Source organism: Esox lucius, chromosome 17, assembly GCF_011004845.1.
Source record: "Esox lucius isolate fEsoLuc1 chromosome 17, fEsoLuc1.pri, whole genome shotgun sequence".
In the NCBI taxonomy this organism is placed as follows: Eukaryota; Metazoa; Chordata; class Actinopteri; order Esociformes; family Esocidae; genus Esox; species Esox lucius.
The window spans coordinates 38,781,686-38,804,116 of record NC_047585.1 but is presented as its reverse complement, the minus strand read 5'-3'; the positions used below and the strand labels follow the sequence as shown (position 1 = coordinate 38,804,116).

Below are 22,431 nucleotides of genomic sequence, written 5' to 3'. Positions count from 1 at the left end.
TGACCCGTGCGATCCACAGAACAGGCAGGGAGAGCAGTGAGTCACCGGTCTGGACAGGAGAGCAGTGCAACCGCAATATTCACTTTGCAATTTGCAAGTGGTCATTTGGTCTTATAGCAGGCCTTCTAACCTTGCCAGGTGATTTGTGACAGTAAATTATTAAAAAGTATTAGCTTTTAAGTTGGCAGACCTTCACCTGACATTATCGGGGAATATACTTTGGCTAGTTTCCCTTTATAACATCACGGAGCAATTTCACATCATGACAGATTTTATTTTATAACCCCCCTAGCAAGTAGAAAAGTGAGGTGTAACTTCACATTGGGACTTTAACACATACTACTAATATATGTATCAAATATATGCATCTGTGTGTGTGTGTATTGATATATATGTGTGTGTATATATATATGTGTGTGTGTGTGTGTGTGGACCACGGTCAGATACTTGATATTACAGTATTATTGACAAGTACTGCTTTGCTTTTTCAAAAACGTTTTAGAAGTGCGGATCATGCTTTTGACAGGACTCTTTCAGTGCGTCGCTAGGAAAGTCCCACAGCATTAGGGAGGCCCTGAACTTCCAACTTATGGGGTGGTTTGGTCACAGCTACTACTCACTCAAGGTTTTTCTTTAGTTTTACTGTTTTCCACAAGGTAGAATAATAGCGAAGGCATCAAAACTATGAAATAACCCTTATGAATCGTGTAGCAAACAGAAATGAAACATCAACCTGGCTACATGAATGTTTTTCTGGGGACTAAACCGTAATTTGTAGCTTTATTGAATTTCCGATAATGGTCTGAGTGTTTCAGGATGCTTGGTTTACAGGCTGTGTGTTGTCTCTTACAGGGAGCTCAGTCAGATGAGGGTCAGTCAGACCAAAGGGGCTGAAGCAACCCACGTGACTACACAGCGAAGAGTTCACAGGACGTAGAGTACCCCTGTCCACCACATGTCCGCTCCCATCATTCTGCAAATGCAATCCTAATAAATGATGAATGAATGTGTGAGTTTTCATTGTCATGCTTTATTATTTGGCTATGGTGAAGTGATACTAATTCGATTTTACTGGGTATTTTCTTTGCAATTTCCACTCTGGGTAGCATAGTGACTTCATCTGTTGATCTGTCCGTAGCCTGTCCCATAGCTGTGTCACTATTAATTGGGTCTTTATTAATGAACTAATGTGTCTGATTCAGACCGAGTTGTTTGTATTTTCAGCTTGCACCTTGGAATTTACCTTCAAGTAGTCTAATTTATATTTAAATATTTAAACACACACACACACACAGCTTATGTTGCGATAACAAACTGAATCCTGTATCAAGGATTTGAATCAACTCAGAACCCTGTGGCTATTAATGCCAGTTTTAGCTTGTTGGACTCAACCTTTTAAAAATAACACCCTGATAGTACCCCATCTGTGAATGTTATGTTTCCTTAGCAATCCCACTAAACCTAGCCTGATACTGATGGTCTTGTGTCATAATGTTATTCCTTAATACATTTTGTCATCCTCAGCAAAGTTGAGTGGGCTAAAAACCCGCTTTTACTTCTGTAATTCTGAATCCCTACTGGCTCGGTGAATTGTGCTGAGTACAAGGCTGCAGATTTCCTGTGGCACCAAAACAAGAATGCTAATGGACCCAGGACCTGACTCAAGGGGACCACTTAACCCACACACATCCACTTAAGAGGAAGCAATGCATGCAGGGGACCCCACCCCACTCCCCTGCGCCCACACTTTGAACATCCTCTAGGTGGGTGAGGGCACAGAGTTCTCAAAGCCAACACAACAAAGTAAACATAAGACCTTACATCATTGGGGCTCACAAATGGTGCAGCTGCCTAAGACACTACATCGCACTGCAGCTGGTCACTGCAACCCAAGTTCACATCCAGGTCGCGGCACCTTGAATGTGCACAGGACTCCCGGACAGGACGTCAAATTTTCTCAGTACAGTCCAGGTTGCGGGGAAAGATGGTAGCACATGGTTGCTTTGCCGAGTTGTGCTATTGCGACTCCTTATGGCAAGTCAGGCATCTGCAAAGCATTTCTGGGCTTTAGGTGGAGAAGTGTTTTCATTTAATTGCATTGATTCCAGCCTACGTCCTGGTTGAGTAAGCATTGCAATTGAAAGCAGAAAGGCTTCATGGGATGTGGTATAGAGGACACATGCCCTGTTCTTCAACTCTCCAGAGCCCACTGAGAGTTGATGAAATAAGACATAACCATGATCAAGAATTGGAGAAGAAAGGGAGAACCGTTTTGGGGGGAGTCTTGCCCCACTGTCTTATCCAACCCAATGGCAGCTGAGTATTAGTAGATCCACCCATGATTCCTCCCAAGTGGAGTGTCACATTCCCCAGACCATCAGAGACATTGTGACTGTGTATATGAAAGACCTTGACTGTGTGTTTGTGACATGTGTATGAAGGGCCTGATTGTGTGTATGTGATGTGTCTGTGTGCACATAAGGTAACAGTAGAGTGGTATCATATGAATTGAATTATGTGGCGAATACCTAAAGTGGTTCCTGGCAGAGGATTTCTTTCCCATATCCCAGAGGGCCAAAACATAATCAACAACTACATCGAGAACAACAACAACAACAACCAGGGGTGGTTTCTCATCAAAAGACACTGACTTAGCCAGCGAAATATAGCGGACATCACAACCATTCTCATAGATGACAAAACGGCGGTGAAAAACATTATGACAAACAAACAACAACACTGTTTTATTGAACATCGTTATTAACCCTGCACCATGTTGCTTGGATGATAGGAACATTCAAACTAAGTCAAAGACAGATTACATATCAACCTTTTTTGACTGTTTTTTTTTTTTAAGTAGTGCTATAAATATAAATTAACCTGGTCGTTTTTTTTCTGCAGAAGGATAAGGCCATAATTGCTCTCGGGGCCATAACGTACCGGAATGACATGGAGGATTCACAGAGAGTTGGGATTAGTTTAGCTTTATCTCTCTTTAATATTCCCTCCTAAAAATAGTAGTGCACGAGCATGGCAAACATAGAGCATACTATTCCCACATACCGTTATAAGTGAAGAAAAAAAACCCTCTGCTTTCAGAATCCCACCATCCTGTCATCACCAAAACCAATCAAGTGGGTATTTGTATCACGGTTTCCTGTCCGCCAACTAATCAGACGTTCAGGAGCTCATGGCAGCGATGGGGATGACAATGACAAGGATGATGGTGACAGCGGTGAAGATGAGCGCCCCCAGTTTGCAGGCTTTGGCCCTTCGTTGGCCGGCTTCTTTGCGCCTCAGCAGTGTGTTGTAACCTGGTGTGTAGATGTCCTCCATCCAGAAGTCCAGGTTGTTGGGGTTCATAGATTCCTGGGCCTGTGGGACAAACCCACAAGTTATCAGATAGCCGGGGTCTGTAACACTTATAATGCATATTTTTTAATGCGCTTTCATGCAGTTGCACTTTTAAATAATGCATTTTTAGTTTGCTATAGTGGATAATGCCACTGGTCATGAGCATGAATGACCCCATTATTATGTCTTAATATAATCTGGTGATGATCTTGACTTAGGTAAAAAACATTTGCTTTTGAAAATGTGCAGCATACAGATACCGTACATTTAAGTATAGCTGTGCACAGTTAATCAAAAAGTTACGTTTGTTAACCGTGAATATGTTAAATTGTAATTGCGATAAACAGTAACATTTTATTATAAAAAAGGTTTTAGCTCTAAAAACACCTAAAATCATCTAACAAAGTGCTTTTGGGGTATCTTTAGTAAATCAAAAAGCAATAATGCAATCACCTAAAAGTACCCCATAAAGGCATACTATATATTATGCAAGTATGCGATTTGAGATTCAGCCAGTGTCAAATTTTTCAACTGTACGTGCTGGAAGCTTGTGTTTTTTCCATTGGATTCCTGATTTCCTAAAGTCAAATGACATTACATTCGTCCTTTTCCGTCAAGGCGAGACAATGTAAAGTAACGTTGAATTTACTCCATTTCTAGAATGTCTCTGCCCACAATGAATAGCCAATCCATTTTACAGATACTAGAGAGCCATTCTTTGTTGGCGAATCACAGATGATGTTTACAACACCCGAATAGATGCTCACAAGTAATACGCAGAGTGTTTTTTTTTTCACCCTTGTATCTTCATACTGAAGCCTTGAGACTAGCACGCAATCTTACTGCAGAGAAATACATTTTTGACTTTGAAAATGGCATCTAGATATTCAGCACAGCAATCATTGGATTTGGTCTCATTCCCCACTTCCGACGGGAACAAAAATGGTCTCTAGAGGGTTTTAAAACAAACGTTTTTTGGTTAGCAGACTTGAGTTAATGGAAGTTAAATGTAACGGAAGTTAATTAGTCCGATAATCATTTCCACTTAAACGTTAAATCATTAATGAAAACGTTAATATTGTTAATTAACCATGAATGGACTAATGGTTTGGTGCCCAGCTCTGCATAAGAAATTATAACTTTCTCACATGCCACAAAACATTTCCTCTTGGAAACTGTGGATGTTGAAGTGCCGGCCACAGGCCAGAATGAGCCTGCCAGATGGCCCAAAGTTGTTGTTAAGTGTTACGAAAAGGTCAGAAAGGTCAACATGTACCTGAAGGTCCAGAGGGGATATCCTGGCCTCTCTCTCCTCCACAGTCCAGACCGGGGCCCCTCCTCTCCCCTCAGAGGGCAGCCTGGACGACAACGCAGGGTTGGTCAACCCGCTGCCCTTCTGACAGAAGAGAGAGGAACTGAACACCTGCTTCACCAAGGTGGACTGTTTCTGAGGGAGGAGGTTGTGACTCTGGGCAGAGTTGTTTGAGGCCTCCGTCTGCATGTGGGGGGGGGGGTTCAAGGGTGTGGAACAGACAATGCAGTGAAAGATGTGTGAGAATGGTCAAAGTTGTGAAAGGGGGAATGCATTGAAAGATGTGTGAGAATGGTCAAAGTTGTGAAAGGGGGAATGCATTGAAAGATGTGTGAGAATGGTCAAAGTTGTGAAAGGGGGAATGCATTGAAAGATGTGTGAGAATGGTCAAAGTTGTGAAAGGGGGAATTCAGTGGATGATGTGAGGTAGGTCAAAGATGTGAATGACAGGACACAATTAAAAATGTACTTAAGAGAATAACAATGAGTTTTAGATTGATGATTACAGAGCCATGGGTCATATTACTTTAATGTGTAAACAACTGTCTGCTGTCTGCTGTCTGTTGAAAAGGCCAGGTAATGTCCTAAGACATTTTCGTTTGATTCAGAAAAAATTGTTTTGACAAATTCCAGTCAGGCATTTTTACGTCTCTCAGAAGTGGGGTTCTTCTAGCTCTCCTACCAAACTGGTTGAATGAGTCATTTTCATATTGCAGGCTCATGCAACTTCTAACTACTTATAGGAGAGGCCAATAATATTTTCTGGGCCATTTTAGGAATTATTTGTGGAATAAACAAGCATGTAGTAAATTCTCCAGTTTTTTGTTTTGTTCAACTGCAAAACAAATCAATATTTATGTACACTACCATTCAAAAGTTTGGTGTCAGTTAAGGGTCAAAACAAATCATTGTTATAAAAATAAAATTGTCCATTAAAATAACATCAAATTGATCAGAATGTTGGAAACAGCTATAGTAGCTGGAAACAGATAACTTTCTTCTGAAACCCATCAGTCTATTCTTGTTCTGAGAAATGAAGGCTATTCCATGCAAGAAATTGCCAGCAAACCGAAGATCTCCTACAACGCTGTGTACTGCTCCCTTCACAGGACAGCACAAACTGTCTCTAACCAGAATAGAAAGAGGAGTGAGGCCCAGTTGCACAACAAGAGGACAAATACATTAGGGTGTCTAGTTTGAGAAACAGACGACACACAGGTCCTCAACTTGCAGCTTCATTAAATTGTACCCGCAAAACACCAGTCTCAACGTCAATTGTGAAGTGGTGATTGATGCTAGGCAGAGTTGCACAGGAACACAGAAAATGGACAGAGGAAGATTGGAAAAATGTGTTATGGACAGATGAATCTAAGTTTTAGAAGAATATTTGTGAGATGCAGACCAAATGAATAGATGCCGGAGGAGTGCTTGACACCATCTGTCAAGCATGGTGGAGGCAATGTGATGGTCTGGGGGTGTTTTCATGGTGGTAAAGTGGGGGGTTTGTACAGGGTAAAAGGGATCTTGAAGAAGGAAGGCTATCACTCCATTTTGCAATGTCATAGCCTGTGGCATGGTTGGAGTCTATTTCCTCCTACAACAGAGCAATGACCCAAACCACATCTCCAAACCATGCAAGAACTATTTAGGGAAAAAGCAGTCAGTTGGTATTCTGTCTATAATGGAGTGGCCATCACAGTCACCAGATATCAACCCTATTGAGCTGTTGTGGGAGTGTATGGTACGTAAGAAAGGCCCATCAAGCCAATCCAACTCGTGGGAAGTGCTTCAGGAAGAATGGGGTGAAATTACCTCAGCCATTTGACAACTAGAATGCCAAAGGTCTGCAAGGCAATAATTACTTCAAATGGAGGATTCTTTGACGAAAGCAAAGTTTGAAGGACACAATTATTATTTCAATTAAATATAATTATTTATATCCTTGTCAATGACAATATTTCCTATTCATTTTGCTATATTTCCAATTCAAACTAATTTCATTTATGTTTTCATAGACAACAAGAACATTTCTAAGTAACCCCAAACTTGTGAATGGTAGTGCTGCATTATTGAACAATTATTTTAACGGATTGAATGGAAATGCTGCATTATTTTACTAAAGTGTAAGGGTGACAATATTTTTGGCCTCAAATTTGTGTTATTTTAGCCTAAATAATTATAGGTGAGAATAAGAATGGACTGATTGACTAGCTTGAATGTTAGCCAAATATTTGATTACATCTCACCTGTCCCACCCCAAGGGCTATCATTCTGAAACCTGAGCTTTTTGAAGTATCTAAAATAACAAACCCGCACTCACTGAGTAAGATGTACTTACTACTGCTGGGCGGCATGGTTGTCCCTCCTAGCTATCTTAAAATGCATCCACAATGTATGTATCCGTAGGTCACAGTTTCAGCTAAAATGCTAATATCTACAAGTGAATTACATTTAATGTCAGTTTATAAAATGTTTAGATCATTAACTCTTCACCTCTGAATATTACAGGGAAAATACTAGCTGACATCCTAGTTAAATCTGTACTGCATATAATATCATTTATTTCTTGCCCAGAGGTTGATGTCAAAGGTCAAATTACGTTCAAATGCACTTCAGATTACTCTAGGCAAGTCTCAAAACATCATGGATCAGGAGGCAGCTTGTATCTTGGACCAACTGTTAAAAGGTTACACAGACCAAGGGAAGGGTCAAATGCAAAGGTTTAATGTACCTGGAACAATGTGGGTGTCACTATTCCTGTACTGGACTATTTATTATTTATATTCAATCTGTGTTTTACAAGTTTGGTACCAGTAGATAAAGGGTAGTAGTGGAAAGTGGAAAGAAATTGTATTTTAGCAATAACAAACTCAAGGAACATAAGGGAAGGTTTAGGACCAAATACTAATACTTTTTTTCCAGTTTTCATTTTGTGGCTTTATTATCTAAATCTATACTTATCGAATCTAGTAGAAATCAGTTAAGCAGGCTAGATTTAAACATCATCATACAACAATACAACACAGATAACTGATCAGACCATAAGTCTGCCTTACAATGCACACCCCTGACCTAAAAACAAATGGAGCACACACACCTAACACACACTCACATACTTCCTCACACACAAACTCCCAATTAAAACTCAAATCCTTAACAAATTGTGCATGGACACACACACTGGACAGACACATCATATACTAACAAAGATTAGATTTGTGCAGTACCTTTCCTGTATCACTGGGTTGTTCCTTGCCATCTTTACTCCTCGAGAATGACACCGTCCAATCCCGGGCAGACAGGTTGGAGACAACACTTGGTCGCTTGGAGTCGACACCACTCTTATCTTCAGGCTTGTTGGAGGCCCGCCGACCGAGAAAGCCCTTCTTACCCTCTTTCGTCTCACTTAGACCTTCGTTGGCCTCCAGTTTCCCTTGGCTACTGCCCCATCGGTTCCAATCCAGGCTGCCAAATGAATGCCCAGATACAGACAGAGGCTGGGGCTCGGAGGAACCGGCAGACCCAGGAGTGAGTGGATGGCTAAGGCTACCCAGGGAGGACCCACCCCCGCTGGATGGCCCCAGCCACCTCCCGCCCCCTCTACCTCCACCCCCTCCACCCGCTGCCACAACCTGCTGCTGCATCTTCTCGTCCAGCCGCTGGAGGAAGGACAGCACCTGGGAGATTTCAGCCTTGACCTCGGACAGAGACTCCAGGCGCCGCTCGATCTGGCCCATCCTCAGCAGCAGCTTGCACACACTGGCCTTGAGGCCGCCGTCATCACTGCCGTCCAACGAGTGGAACAGCCTCTGGAGCTGGCCCAGGCGACCGCGCCGAGCCTCCGGGGTGTCTTGGCCCGCCAAGGGGCCCCCGTCTTGGGGATGGAGGACCCCTGTGGAACCGCACATGCTCATGTCATCCAGAAAGCGGAAGATGGCGCTGATGTCGTCCTCACCCATCGTGTCAGGGTCGTCCATCGAGGTCATGAAGGACAGGCGGTCGGCATGCACCAGGCTCCGAAGGCGTCGTGGGTCTGGGATGGCGTCTGTCTGTGTGCCTGTGCTGCAAGGCTTTAAGCCCGCTCCTCCATGTCCAGGACCGGGGTTCCTCTCCCATCCTTTTAGAGGGGACACCACCCCGACGGCGGTGCTGTTGGTGGGGCTGGGAGTAGGTTTCCTCTGAAGTGAGCTTTCAGAGCCATTCAAGGCCACGACCCTGTCATCCAGACTGAGGCTCTTGTCAGCACATCCTGGCTTTTGTGCCCTGGGCGGTTGGAGGTGGACGGGAGACCACTCAGGAATAGTACTGCCTGGACCAAAGTACGTGGAGTCTTGGAGGTCGTCTAGGCTTTCATGTTTGGCCCGGCGCTCTGGTGAAGGCCGAGGAGCTGTAGGGGACGGATACGGGTTGGAGAGGAGTTCAAAGCTGCGATTGGAAAAAAGGTCCTGCCTCCCTCTTCCTCCTGCTCCTCTTGGAGTCTGCGACTCAGTACTGACGGTCACCTGAGGAACAAGTTGCGACTGGTTGTGGAAGTCCTTCTTGAAGATGTCTCTCTTCTCCATACAAGAATGCAGCTCGGATCCCGGCTCGGATCCTGGATCCCTGGGCGCAGAGTCTCCGCTCAGGGAATCCTTGGAGGACTCGCTGTCTGTCTCCAGAGGGAGATAGATGCTCTGCATGGCCTGGCCTGTGATGCTACCACTTCCGGCGAATAGTGGGGTGTTGTGTTGCCAGTCGAAGGACATGGCCCTGGCGCGTCCCGGTGGGGATGAGGAGACCAGAGAGAGGGGGTCGGGAGGGAGACTGGCGCGCTTGCGGAATGAGTAATTTGATTTGGGCCAAAGCAAACTTTGGTCGATAGGACCTGAGATGGTCTGAGAGTCTGAGAGTGTGCGGACCCTATCCCGTCTGGAGAATATCGCCTCATCATCGACGGGCAAAGAGCCCTGCAAAGAGGGCCCCGGGGATTGGTTAATGTTGGGGGCGTGCTGGGCTTTCATTGGCTGGGTAGGCTGGGCTTCGGGAGCCCCGCCCGTCATTTGAATGAGGTTAAATATGGTGACTATGTCAGCTGCCACACCTATCGGGGATGTCCCCAATCCCTTCGGGGAAACCCTGTCTCTGAAGAGTGTGGCTGGAAAACAGGGGTCACGGCAGGCTGCAGAGAAAAGCAAGCTCCTGAGCTCCATAAGGTGCTGCAAGTCAAAGCGGGTGCTGACCATTCGACACAGATCCTGGAAGGAGAGCCAGTGGCGCATAGCGGCCAGCTCCTCTAGAATCCCCAAGAGAACAAGGGGGTACTCCTGCTGCAGGCTGGCCATGGTCCAGTTTCTCCTTCCAGTCAACAACAACAATATGAGAAGGAAATGTAAGAATAATCAAAGTGGTTGGAAATCGTTTTTGGGATAGTTATTGAAACACAGCAAACTTATTACCACTTGAATACCTCAGTGTTAAATAAGTAGTGGAATTATTAAAAAAATAATAATCATTTGCAGTCAAATCTAACTAAGTAATGAAGCATATCAGTTATTTCTTTATTTATTCAAACCCCGGAAACATGTTGTGCTTGGATTTCTACGTCATAAAATTAATTATTTCACCATGAGCCGACCTTGTTATAAACCTTAAAATAACTGACCAGATGAATCCGTGACGGGGAAACACTGAATGCTATGTAGAGACCTTGCTCAGGGAGCAGTCATGAACTTGAATTGAACCAGATTGAAAATATAGTTGCCTACTTAAAATGCGATGAGTTTTCAAATGCATTCTCATTCATACTAAATTGTATACCCTACCTGCAGGGTTTTATTGTAGTATTGTTTTTTCTGAAACCATCTCAGACCCTTAAACCGATTTGTAGAACATAAAGCATTCGCGGAATCATAGTAAACTTCACAAATCGTCGTCACTCGCTTGTTGAAAGGTCACTGTAATCTATTTAAAAACAAACAATTTATCAAGACTAGTTTAAATGAAAGGACACGCAGGCGGACTTGACTTACCTGTTATCTCTAGCCAGAGACTCGTTGGATGTCAAAAGCAGCTCTTGCGCCCGTTAAAATAACTACATTGACATCAGGATATTCAAGAAGAGCTCAGATCGTCAACTAGTCTGTAGATTCATACATTGCCTGTCAAAAAATTATTAATTCCACCGAGTTTATTGTCTTGTTGGATCGGTTTTGTTAAAACGGGTAGCTAACGATCAGGCTGAGAGGAGACAATTAGAAACCAGGTCATCCTCGCACCAGTCCTTCCAATCCCCAAGGGAACCTCAAAAAAGCCGCCATTCAGCTATACATTATCTCTCCAAATGGAATAGCTGCATAACACCTGAAATGTAAATGTGAACGGCTGCGTAAGTTTATCATAAACGTACTGGTCTTTAATAAAGCCCTATCAGTTAGATAATAAAACATATATTTGTGATGTTGTGTATGATTCTTTCCATGTCAGTTTGCTAAAGTGTTTGTACGAAAGAAAAAACAAATTAAAAATTGATGCTTTTATAATTGATGCTTCCAGACATTTAGATAGGCACAGTGCCGGCACTAGCATGTTGGGGACCCTAGGAGAGATTAGGATGGGGGAACAGGCAAGTGTGAGTAAAACCAAATACTCACACTTGCCTGTTCCATCACAACAGTACAACAATAGAAATATTAGACTAAATAAATAAATGCTATTTTCAGGAGGTTGTAATAAGTAGGGGAGACCGGGGATGGTTGTAACATATGTAACACAATGTAACACTTCCAATTTCTCTAATCAGGAACAAGTTACGAATCACCTGATTCAGTCTGCACATGCTCAATTTAATCCTTGTTTCACATGTGAAGAAGTATCACCCCGTGGCAGACACAACCATTCTTAAAAGGAAAAAACTAATTTTGAGATAAGAATTTGTTTTTTTTACCTCATACATTTTTGTGATAGTATTGCCAGCTATGTAATTAAATTCAACAAATTTAAATTATGTTTATTGTGTGTCTATCTAGACATCTTTCATGCAAGTTGTTAGTGATAATGTTTTACCTGTTAGCTGTAAGGTAAGCTAGTTCATGATTATAAGAGACTGGGTTTGTTGTAACAACAAGAATCTGGGTTAGCTGTAACAACAATTAAAATGTTACAACCTACTATATGCAAAATTTTAGTTGTAGGCCTATATATGTTTTCATTGAATTTTGGTATGCCTAGACTGACGCTAACAAACAAGCACAAACTAATATTCAGTAATGCTCATTTTGTTCAAATGTATTATGTTCCAATGTCTCACTACTATGACCGACAGTAACTAACATACTTCACACACACACACACACACACACACACACCAATTATGTTAAAAAGTAATTGAAGTTTTGAATAAAAAGATTTCTATATACATTTCTTGTCATCATAATTTTTTATATATTGTTACAACTCACCCCAGGGTATATCATAATGTTACATTTCACCCCAGGGTATGTTACAACTAACCCAGGCTATGGGGTGAATTGTAATATTGCACTCCTTGTGTTTGAGACTAAACTACGCATTTTATGTTTGTGTCAAAGATATAACAGCTATGCCATCAAATAGCAGACACATGTAACTAGTTTGTATACAATTTGGAATGCACTGGCTTAAAAGAGCTTCAAGATACAGACAGAAATTTCCAAAATGTTACAACCATCCCCGGTCTCCCCTACACACTACTTATAAAGACAGCAGTGTAAATAAAAATAAAAAAGCAAACATGGATAGACCAACTTACAAATCGTTATTTGTGTAAAAACGTTTGACATTGACCATTGTGCAGAAATATTATACAAGTGATTTTAGAGTTTCTCAGACCAGGTTCTTTCCCATGCCGGTCAGTATTTGGCTGTGACTATTACATTAGGATAAAAATGGTAAGACATGGCTAGTTCAGTGACTGTCAGTGACTGACATGATAATAATAATGCCCCCAAAAATAATAAATATATACAGCATATACATGGTGAGCCGGCCCTGGCTTAACTGTAAGGTGTATGGCTAGAAGGACCTGTTAGAACTAGGCACTCGCGCACACACCCATCCAGTCGTGTGGTTCAGTCCTTGTGGACCTGTCACCATTAGTGAACATTAGCCTCCATAAAGGCCCATAAAATTCCATTAGACTGAGAGGAGAGGAAAGCTTTCGTTTCTTGAGTAGATGCACTCTCACTGGAATCAAACCCAACATACTGGTCGGTTTCACCTGTCAGCCATATAGGAATTCATATATCAAATAGTTATAGGATGGAACCCACTTCGATCCCTACAATGAATGGATGGTTTTAGTAAATGTGTTTTTTTTCCATTAGTAATATCACTATTGTATCCTGTGTATTCACGGAACATTCCAGGTAATGTATGGCAACTGTTTATACACGTTTGAAAGAAAGTAAAAGGCAACATATAGGTAATATTCCTCACTTAATTCCTCCCTAAATTGTTTTGTGGTTACGCATGGTAGGGGTAGTGTGATGGTTTGAGCAATTATTTCAGGGCCTGGATGACTGGCTTTGATTGAAGGAACCATGAATTCAGTAGAATTCTAAAGGAGGATTTCAGGTCATCTGAGAAGCAAAACTGTCATGCAGAACAATTTATTATTGCTCAAACGTATTTAACATTTTGTCATGTCCTAGTCAAGAAAATTTTAAGAAAATGTTGTGGGAGGACCCTGAAGCAGCTCAAACATTTGGTTAAAGTGATCCTGTATGGAAGAATGGGCCGTGATACGTTCACAGTAACAGACTGGTGAACACTTAAAGGAAGTGTTTGGTTGTAGACATTACAGTCAAAAGGGACATAACCAGTTATTGAATGTTAAGCGGCAATATGCATTGGGTGTTGCACTAACTTTATTAAATAAGTTAAATATGTTTAAAAAAAAATAGTTAAAGTGGCAAATGTTTTTTTGGCACTGTAGAATATTTGTTATTTAACCCGAGGTTCACTAATTAAAATTTTGGAATTAAAAACATTGAAAAGCATTTTTTAAATGTACATAGAGGTTTAAATAAATGTTATAACACATGAATATACGAACATGAATATTCTGCACCACAACAAACCACCCATCACAGAGTAAAACACTTTCAGCAATTCAAAATGAATTCCATTTGTCAACCGTCCTCCCAAAGGTTGCATTTGCAATTGCTATGAAAACAAAAGCGCTGGATTGGTCAGCAGAGTTTCACGCTCCCGCCTCTCTCGCCTCTTCCACAGTGTTGGATTCAGTGTCGGATTCTCCTCCTCCCCTGTAATCGTGTGACAACCAATAATCACAAAGACCCAGTGGGGAGGACCACGGTATTCAGTATCAAAAAAGAAAGAATGTGAGACTGCATATTTTCAAAAGGAGACGTTCACCAAGTGTCTATGTGTCTATAGTGCCATATATTCACTGCGGTCCAAAGCAATAAACCATTTAGGAGAGAGGGCGCTATTGCCCTGAGATGGACTGAATTACTATGCATACTACCTATGGTGTCATCCTCAGTGATTAGCTCTTTGCGGGATGGTGGGATCCGTGCTAAGGAGGACAGTTTTGCTGCGAAGGCCTCTTCTGCCTCCTGATGGAGCAAACACAAAAATGCAGTATGCCTTGTTAAAAAATAAAAACAAACTCTTCGCATAAAATGTCTGGCACCTCTTATGAACCTTCTCTGGTTCCGCATCAAGCATGTCTTAATGATGAACCACAATATTGTTCATACCTGTAGCTGTCTTTTAAATATCTCCATGGTTTGTTCTTGGGCCAGCTTCCTTCTCCTCAGAGTTTCACATGCCACTTCCTGTTCCAAGTCATATTGTTCCAACATCCTCTTCTTCTGCAGTTCAACCCTGTTAGCATGATAGGTAGTACAGGCTACCATTACACATTGAGAACTTTCCCGTATCCTGATAGCTTTCAGCGACAGTGTATGTTCTTTAAACTATGGTCTGCCATGTTAGTTGTCTTGTTAACCATATTCATAGAACATTTACATTGCACATATAGATCATCCACCAGACTAGAGTAGTCGCTCAAATATGCAATATAATATTACTTGGTTTAAAAAGAAGTACTTATTATACTGTATTTTACTATATTACTTGGTTTCTAGAGAAACAGTTAAAAAGAAATTGGTGAGTTCAGCTCTCTAGCGTCTACAAGGGGAAACAATGTATTTATGACTCTAGTTAGCCTTGTCAACTAATTAGATAGCTTAGATAAAAGGTTTTTACAGTGTGTGTTTCGGAATTCCCATTTTTGTAAACCAACCTGCCTGTGGTAGAACTAACAGTGCAAACACCTTTTATATACATGTCCTAGGTTAATGATGCAGATCAGTGATGTTTGGTTAGCATCTATAGTAAGTTAGCCACAATCATGAAATTCAAGTTTTGGCCTTCAAAATACAATTTTTTGTGGTGCTTGGATATATAGCTTATATTTTGAGAAGGAATACAGTCCATAATAGCCCATTTATTCCATAAAAAGCAATGTCTGTACTTATTAGAATTTTCTCCAGAGCTTTATCCCAATTTCTTTGGACTGGCAACTACACAATAATATTACTTGGTTTACAGTTAAATTGTATAATATACTATAAATATATGGTTTCTAGAAGGGGAAAAAACTAAACTGTTGTATTTTAAAGTGGTTGGGAACAGTTTGAGATGAATAGAGAAAATGTACCTCTGATGAAACTCAGAAGACATGGGCTTTCTTTCCCAGTTGGCTAGCTCCTTTAACAGATCCTTGTTCATCTGAGTGCTGCTCTCTCGTCGTTCACCCTCCTCTGTGACGGACAGAAACAGTTGCATCAATTTGGAGATCAATTCATGAATTAAAGCTGCATGCACAACATTAACGTTACACAAACTCTGCATCTCATTAACATTAATATAAAACATAAAATTGAAAAAAATCCAGATCTGACCTCTGGCCCAGTTAGAACGCTGCTGCTGTTGAAGACTCCTTGTGATGTCTTGGATCTGAGCATAGTAGCTGGTGACTAGGGTGCTGAGGGAATCCCAGGTCACATACACACTCTCTGAGGCCACTTCTGTTAGCTGGCTCTGGACCAAACAGAGCAATAACAACCATTTAAAACCCATCTTAACATCAATCGATTGTGGCATGCCACATTATTGACAATGCAGTCAGGCATCAGACACTCATTTTTGTTTGCTGTTATGTTAATAGCCTATCCAGACATTGTGGGAACTGCAATGTAATCAGCTTTGAATGCCCCAAAGGCTTGAATACCTTCCTGCTATGGTCCGGCTGGGGGCCGGTGGGCGTGGTCAGGTCCATCTGCTGCCGGAGGCTATGGCTGAGGGCGTGCCCCACCAGCAGCTGGGCGTTGGCCTGAAGAAGCTCGGATGCTGTTTCCAGCTCCGACAGGAACTCCTGCTGGAAGCTGTGGCCAATCAGCTGCGTTTCTGGGCCCAGGTGCCTCTCGGCAACACTGGAACTGGAGTCCTGAGGGGAGACGGAGACACAGAGAGAGGTGGCTGTTAGGCCACGTGGACACACGGAGACAGGTAGCCTAGCAACAAGGTAATCTTGATAGGGTAAAACAGCAGAAGATGGACAGATAGCTGTCTCCATTTTATTTGTTCATTTGATCGTTCAAATCTTGCGACAGCTGGTTTTCCTGGAATGTGATTGTGAAACAAAAATTTGCCAAGAAAAATCCACAAAAAGTGCACAACTATTATCCAGAGGGAAACCCAGTTTCCACATTTCTTGTCCGGCACTAACACACCTGATTTAACCAGCCATGGTTGTGGCAATTAATTTACCAGCTGAATCAAACATGCTAGCACTGGGATGGAACAGAGATTTGCATGCCCTGGTTACCTATGTATTGATGAACTGGACAAATTCAAAATAAGCGTCCTCATCCCCTTGTGCTTTTGCTGGTTGTACGGCTGTGAGAAGATATGAGACAAAAAAACGATGCTATTTGTTAGTCAGTGACCCACCTGATGGGGGTCTTTAGGCAGTGCTGAGCTGACTGGGGCTTGGCCTTGATTGTGATCATCCAGAGCCAACATGGCCTTGGAGTCGGCCCCTTGAGACATCACCTTGAGCTTTGACAGCCTCATCTCCTTCAGCACCCTCAGACAGAAGTGTCTTGCCACAAAGTGCCTCTGAATTGCTGCCAGCAGGAGGTGCTGTTTCTTCTCGATCAGCATCCCCACGTGGCTGGACAGAAATATCACGATGAGTCTTGAGATATTTCTAATTAATTTAAAAAAGTACTTTTTCAATTTAAACATATCAATTTCAAACATATATTATTAAATCATTCAGTTTTATGTGAATATTCCTAAATATTCTGTAGTCTGGCACATCAGCCAGGCAAGGCAACAAATAAGAAGAATTATTAAGAATTATTGTGGCAATGGCTCGTCTATTTGCTGCATGCATTTCTACCTCCCGGCACCAGAGGTTCCCCTGTGTCACCTATTTAGCATGTAGCTCTGTCTGACCACCATGCCTCTGAGGATCTTCAGCTGCTGATCACTCAGGTGGCGGAGGCAGGACAGAATCAGGGCCATTTCTTCACTCCATACCTGGAACGGGTCAATCAAACAGAAATACAGCACAATGTAGCAAAACCTTTTCAAAACAGAAAAGAAAACCAGTGGTTGTAACAGGACCTGGTGTAGCAGCACCACCTGACCATTTCATAGTTTTCTATCGCATGATGCCTAAAACGTATGACCCTGAAGTGAATCCTGGAGCCTGTCCAGAAGACTGCAACAAAGGTCCACATAGACATGCATCGAGTAGAACAGATACAAAGTCATGTATAAGAACAAGTAATTGAGTCCGCTCTATTTATTGCATGTCTGTGTCCGACAATGTGCCTACCTGTCCATCCTGCTTCAGCTGGGCTCGTAGGCCCTCCAGTTGCCGTCTGGTTTGGCCCTCTGCCTGCTGCTGGAGTCCGACCAACTCCCCTTCCAGATCCAGCCACAGCCTCTTGCACTGGTCCGTGGACAACTGGGACTGGCCAGGGACAGCAGGCAGGAAGATGTCTTTGGTCAGATCACCGAGCCTCTTGGACCAGGTGGCGTAATGCCTCTGAAGGACAGCCACAGGCAATATTCCATTAGTAATCAGTTGGATTGGCAGTGCTGCTAAATCTAGGTGAACACCACTGTCACGACTTACCCTCCAGAGGTCACACACCATCTCTGTCACTTTCCCATCCTGCTGCAGCTCCAGGTCAGTGTTCTGCTTCCTCTGTCTCAAAAGCAACTCTTGATACACCTGGAGAGGCATTTTTCTAGAATCATTAACAACGTAATGGGACAGGAAAACCATTGTGCCTTTCAACAGATTGCACACATCCAAAGGGGACATTACAGTGAAGTGAGCGAATAGCCCCGGTGGAGAAGCAGTTTAGCACAACCGTTAACATTAGCTGACACACGACAAGGAATTAATGCCACTAAAGGGCAATACTGACCTTAACAAATTCCTGTGGGTCGCTGTGTGCCTGTGCAGAATCCAGGGCACAGCTTCTCTCCTTCCTGTGAGCACTCAGGAGCTTCTTCTTCTTGGAATCGATCTTCTTGCACCTTTCATACACAAGTTCCTTGGTCTTCATCCTGCATTCTACATCAGAAAGGTTGTTGTTGTCCTAATATGTGACTGCATCATTACTGCACTATGTTGCTGATTGTACACAGAATTTCACCAGAAATCACAAATGACTCACTCTTCAGAGTATCACTCCACACCTAACATTTACTGCATGGTCAAGTAGATGGTGTTTGCCAACAGTACCGTCCCCAAATCTGTACAAACATTCAATCGTATTTTCTCATCACTACTGGGCGGTCTTCAGTGGTTATTGTTAGAGCACTCAAATTGCTTATCACTTATGATTTCATTTGTTCCATTCATCCTTTTTAGTAAGGGAGAGCATTCTTCAATACGCTATTTTAACAAACCAGTTCATTTATGATTAGGAACTAGGTCACATGCTATAATATAAAAAGATCAACCCAATATTCCTCAGGAAGAAAGTTCAATAGGGTAGTAGAGGAGTACAAAACCTCCCAGTGGGCATAGCTGGTAGCAAAGATGTCACTATGAAGACTTGACACATTACACCCTCTAGGAACTGTTTTCGCAATTCCAATACCTGTTTTAACCTTCTATTACATTCACGGAGGTCAGCACACTCCAGAGTTTTCTATCACATTCCCGGAGGATAGCACACTCCAGAGTTTTCTATTACATTCACGGAGGTCAGCACACTCCAGAGTTTTCTATTACATTCACGGAGGTCAGCACACTCCAGAGTTTTCTATTACATTCACGGAGGTCAGCACACTCCAGAGTTTTCTATTACATTCACGGAGGTCAGCACACTCCAGAGTTTTCTATTACATTCACGGAGGTCAGCACACTCCAGAGTATTCTATTACATTCACGGAGGTCAGCACACTCCAGAGTTTTCTATTACATTCACGGAGGTCAGCACACTCCAGAGTTTTCTATTACATTCACGGAGGTCAGCACACTCCAGAGTTTTCTATTACATTCACAGAGGTCAGCACACTCCAGAGTATTCTATTACATTCACGGAGGTCAGCACGCTCCAGAGTTTTGTTTCACTGGTTGGCTATCTGGAGTTCGTGGCACGTGTGAACAATTATGTCAGAAACCTGCTTAGCAGTGCACTTATATATTAACTAAACATGTTTGTATGTGTGTGTGTGTGTGTGTGTTTGTGTGTGTGTGCATGCTTGTACAAGCTGGTGTATGCACAGATGCGTCCTTGCTTGTGTCACCTTCACTGCAGTTCTGGAGGCCCTCGGTCAGGGCGGCCTGTAGCTCCATCAAGGTTGTCTCCATGGTGGCAAACGTCAGATGCCCATCACTGGTCAGCTGCTCGAGGCCTCGGGCCACCAGGGAGTGCCTGAGGGACGCTTCCCGTCTCAGCAGGGCCGGCTTGGCCTGCAGCAGACCTCTCAGCTCCTCCCACCACAGCAGCCTCTCCTGGATCCTCTGGGAGAGGAGAAAGTAGGATGAGGGATGGGAATTACACTGGACAGGCATACGGAAAAACACATCCACCTACACTACTTAGTTCCAGGCTCATCCCAATGACTGATTTCTGTTTGCAGGGGCATTTTCACTGTATCACACCTTCATGTCTGCAGCCTGGGTCTCTGTCAGGTGGTTTTCCACCAAGAGGAGACAGTAAATGGCGGTGCGGATGACCTCCTGGGCCTCATCCCTGGGTAGCACACTGGACCTGCCCAGGAGACTCTGGCAGAAGCTCTCGACCTGCTTGCTAAAACCCTTCGTCTGAGGAGAGAGACATACATCAAACATTTCCACACAAAAGTTCAGATTTTGTAAGTATCAAAAGGTGAAGGTCAGGATTCGTTAGCTTACGTTTCTTTCCTCAAAATGACAAATGCATTGCCGTGAAATTATATATGTGTTGTTTTGCCAGAGAAGATAATATAGTTCAAATTTGACAGTAAGATTCATTAATTACATACAATGTGTATTGTGCTTTGATCTGGTCTACAAGTGTACCATTTGAAGGCCATGCTCCAATAGGTCTTTCTGAGTTCTTTCAATCTCCTCCAGAGTACAATCTTCTCCAGGATCTTTATTTCTCTGACAGGCAAACAGACCTGCTGACAAGTCTCTTTTCAATGAATCCAGGTCCTAAAAAGAGATAATCAACAAAGGGTCAAATTCTAATTTTTGAACTCAAAATAGCCGCTTTGTGAGAAAAATCATGTTACGCTTGCACACCCAGTGCTAGGATTTGGATGAAGATTGTACCGTTTCTTGTAGGTGAAGAATATTGTTGTAAAAAGCTGATTCCATTTTATCCTTGGGAAAACGATTGCCAAGTAGAATTCGGAGGATTTTGAGAAAGAGCTACAATGGAACATAAGGGAGAGTTCATTTCTTGAAAATTGCACTCACAGTTTACAAAAAGGTTTGCTACTTAAGGTAAAAGGCAAGCTCTGTGACTGACCAAACATTTCTCCTCCTGGGCCTGTGAACAGTGTTGCTGAACATCCTGCAGGGCCAGACAGTACAGACTGATCCTGCCTTCAAAACTAGGACGATCACAGGGCTACGTTAGTTTGTATTTATAGTAAAACTGTGTGCCCTTGAAGGCACACAGCTGAAATGCAATAGCAGAAAGCACATTAATAAACTGAACTATCTGGTCCCCATCAGCTCACCCAGCCTGATAGATTGTGTTGGGGTAGTTGGCCACCCGGGTGAAGCTTTCATTCTGCAGGCTTTTGGGGACCAGTGAGGACGAGATGAATTGGCTACTGTCGTCATTGTCCTGGTCCTGGCTCAGCGACTCCCTGCTGGAGCCTGACAGGGACTCTCCATTAGTGAGGACAGGTAGCTTGGAGTGCTCGTGCAATGAGGGGTTGGAGGCGCCATCTGCTAAGGGCTGATATAGAGGCATCTCATTCAGAAGCAGTTCAACTCAAAGTCAAAAGTTTCCCCGAAATTTTTTCCCCCTTTAACCAGATCCCATGCTCTCAGATTAGACAAAATTAAAATTATTATAGATTGTAAAGCGTCTTTGGTATGAAGGCCATGTAATTATATAAATAAGTACATCGTCTTACTCTGTATTTCTGGTTGATAGGGTACACAACTTTCGCCCGTGATGCAAAAGCAGCCACGTCGCTGTTCATTGGTGGTTGCTTCTTTTCCTGGTAAATGAATAAACACAGGGAATCCTTTCAGAAAGCTAGTTAAATGTTAAAGCATATAAACTACATATGTCTTGCAATATTTATTTCTATCATTTAAGCACATTAATTTTCTATAACAAATACAGCATATTCACTTTTTCATTGGCCGTGGCACTTTGGACACCCTTTTTGCTGTTGTTGACATAGTCACTTTGGACACCCTTCTTGCTGTTGCTGACACAATCACTTGGGTGGTTTTCTCTCTCCAGGTCGTCCACCTCGAATAGTCTTCTGGCGTCATAGCCCTGAGAAAAGTAAAGCAAAACAAGTTTTTAAACTGTCAGTGCATAGGGTGTATATTGAAACTGATTACAGACTCAGTCCGTTAAACTGTTATAACATATTGGGTGAAAGAGTGCCAACCAAATGCTCTTTTACATACGTCATCACAAATTGATTATTACCGTTATTATTGCCAGAGCAGGCATGCAGTATTTTGATAATAAACATATCTAAAACCTACTTTTCGAGACAGTAGCATAGGCTTAAGGCAAAACACATACAGGAGGGCTGCAGCTATGATTCCAGAGAACCCCCCGCATACGGTGGATACGGTTAACAATCCAGTAAATATGTGCAGAGACTCGGCGAAGTGAACAAAAACATCATTAGAGCATTCCGTTATAATTTCCTGGTCGTTCATTTTGGATAATTCCCGAGTGCCAACGATGAAAATACAAGATTAAACGCAAATTCTTTCTGGAAAAATTACATATTTTACTTCTGAAAGAAAATCAGGACAGCAACTCAAACCGATGACGGCTATAGACGTAATACATCGTTCTTCAGAAAACAACCCCAACTTTAGGTCTAAAAATTATTTGTGAGAAAGTAATAACTTATAGATATAATAGCAAGGTAACTAACCAAAACAACGACTTTACAAAGTAACTTTTCTGTGGCAGTCGGAACTGATCCGAAGTAACCAATCATTAAACAGATTTTAAGATACGAAATACACGAATTCCCAAAAACGC

At 42.5% G+C, this 22,431-nt stretch overlaps 2 protein-coding genes across 4 annotated transcripts; both read right to left on the bottom strand.

Annotated features, from left to right (window-relative positions):
• Positions 1–2,769: 2,769 nt before the first annotated feature.
• On the bottom strand, positions 2,770–10,923 carry LOC105016755 (major intrinsically disordered Notch2-binding receptor 1-like). Its single transcript, XM_020055387.2, has 4 exons — positions 10,675–10,923; positions 7,894–10,000; positions 4,631–4,849; positions 2,770–3,375 (listed from the first exon to the last, which is right to left on the bottom strand). Exons 2-4 carry the CDS (start codon positions 9,985–9,987, stop codon positions 3,181–3,183), a joined length of 2,508 nt encoding a protein of 835 aa, XP_019910946.2. The 5' UTR covers positions 9,988–10,000; positions 10,675–10,923; the 3' UTR covers positions 2,770–3,180.
• Positions 10,924–11,202: 279 nt separating this feature from the next.
• LOC105016756 (ellis-van Creveld syndrome protein) lies at positions 11,203–22,419 on the bottom strand. 3 transcript variants are annotated; one of them, XM_020055720.3, is made up of 20 exons: positions 22,322–22,419; positions 21,550–21,699; positions 21,326–21,412; positions 20,921–21,144; positions 20,707–20,791; positions 20,508–20,606; positions 20,253–20,387; positions 19,854–20,015; positions 19,496–19,712; positions 18,163–18,311; positions 17,865–17,963; positions 17,562–17,774; positions 17,151–17,260; positions 16,667–16,889; positions 15,945–16,160; positions 15,616–15,754; positions 15,372–15,474; positions 14,407–14,533; positions 14,172–14,262; positions 11,203–13,947 (listed from the first exon to the last, which is right to left on the bottom strand). In XM_020055720.3, exons 1-20 carry the CDS (start codon positions 22,385–22,387, stop codon positions 13,847–13,849), a joined length of 2,796 nt encoding a protein of 931 aa, XP_019911279.2. In that variant the 5' UTR covers positions 22,388–22,419; the 3' UTR covers positions 11,203–13,846. The 3 variants fall into 3 exon arrangements, with proteins under 3 accessions (XP_019911279.2, XP_010879089.2, XP_019911280.2); XM_010880787.4 differs by having other exon boundaries at positions 21,918–22,374; XM_020055721.3 differs by lacking the exon at positions 22,322–22,419 and adding an exon at positions 21,958–22,082.
• Positions 22,420–22,431: the final 12 nt, after the last annotated feature.

Excerpts from the sequence above, each read along its gene's own strand:
- LOC105016755 (XM_020055387.2), bottom strand. The coding sequence starts at position 9,987 with ATGGCCAGCCTGCAGCAGGAGTACCCCCTTGTTCTCTTGGGGATTCTA. Across the intron at positions 4,850-7,893 it reads AACCCAGTGATACAGGAAAG|ACGGAGGCCTCAAACAACTC; the intron begins GTACTGCACAAA and ends CCCCACATGCAG. Across the intron at positions 3,376-4,630 it reads TATCCCCTCTGGACCTTCAG|GCCCAGGAATCTATGAACCC; the intron begins GTACATGTTGAC and ends TTTGTCCCACAG.
- LOC105016756 (XM_010880787.4), bottom strand. The coding sequence starts at position 22,097 with ATGAACGACCAGGAAATTATAACGGAATGCTCTAATGATGTTTTTGTT. Across the intron at positions 17,261-17,561 it reads AGCTGAAGCAGGATGGACAG|GTATGGAGTGAAGAAATGGC; the intron begins GTAGGCACATTG and ends GACCCGTTCCAG. Across the intron at positions 16,890-17,150 it reads CAGAGCTACATGCTAAATAG|CCACGTGGGGATGCTGATCG; the intron begins GTGACACAGGGG and ends ATTTCTGTCCAG.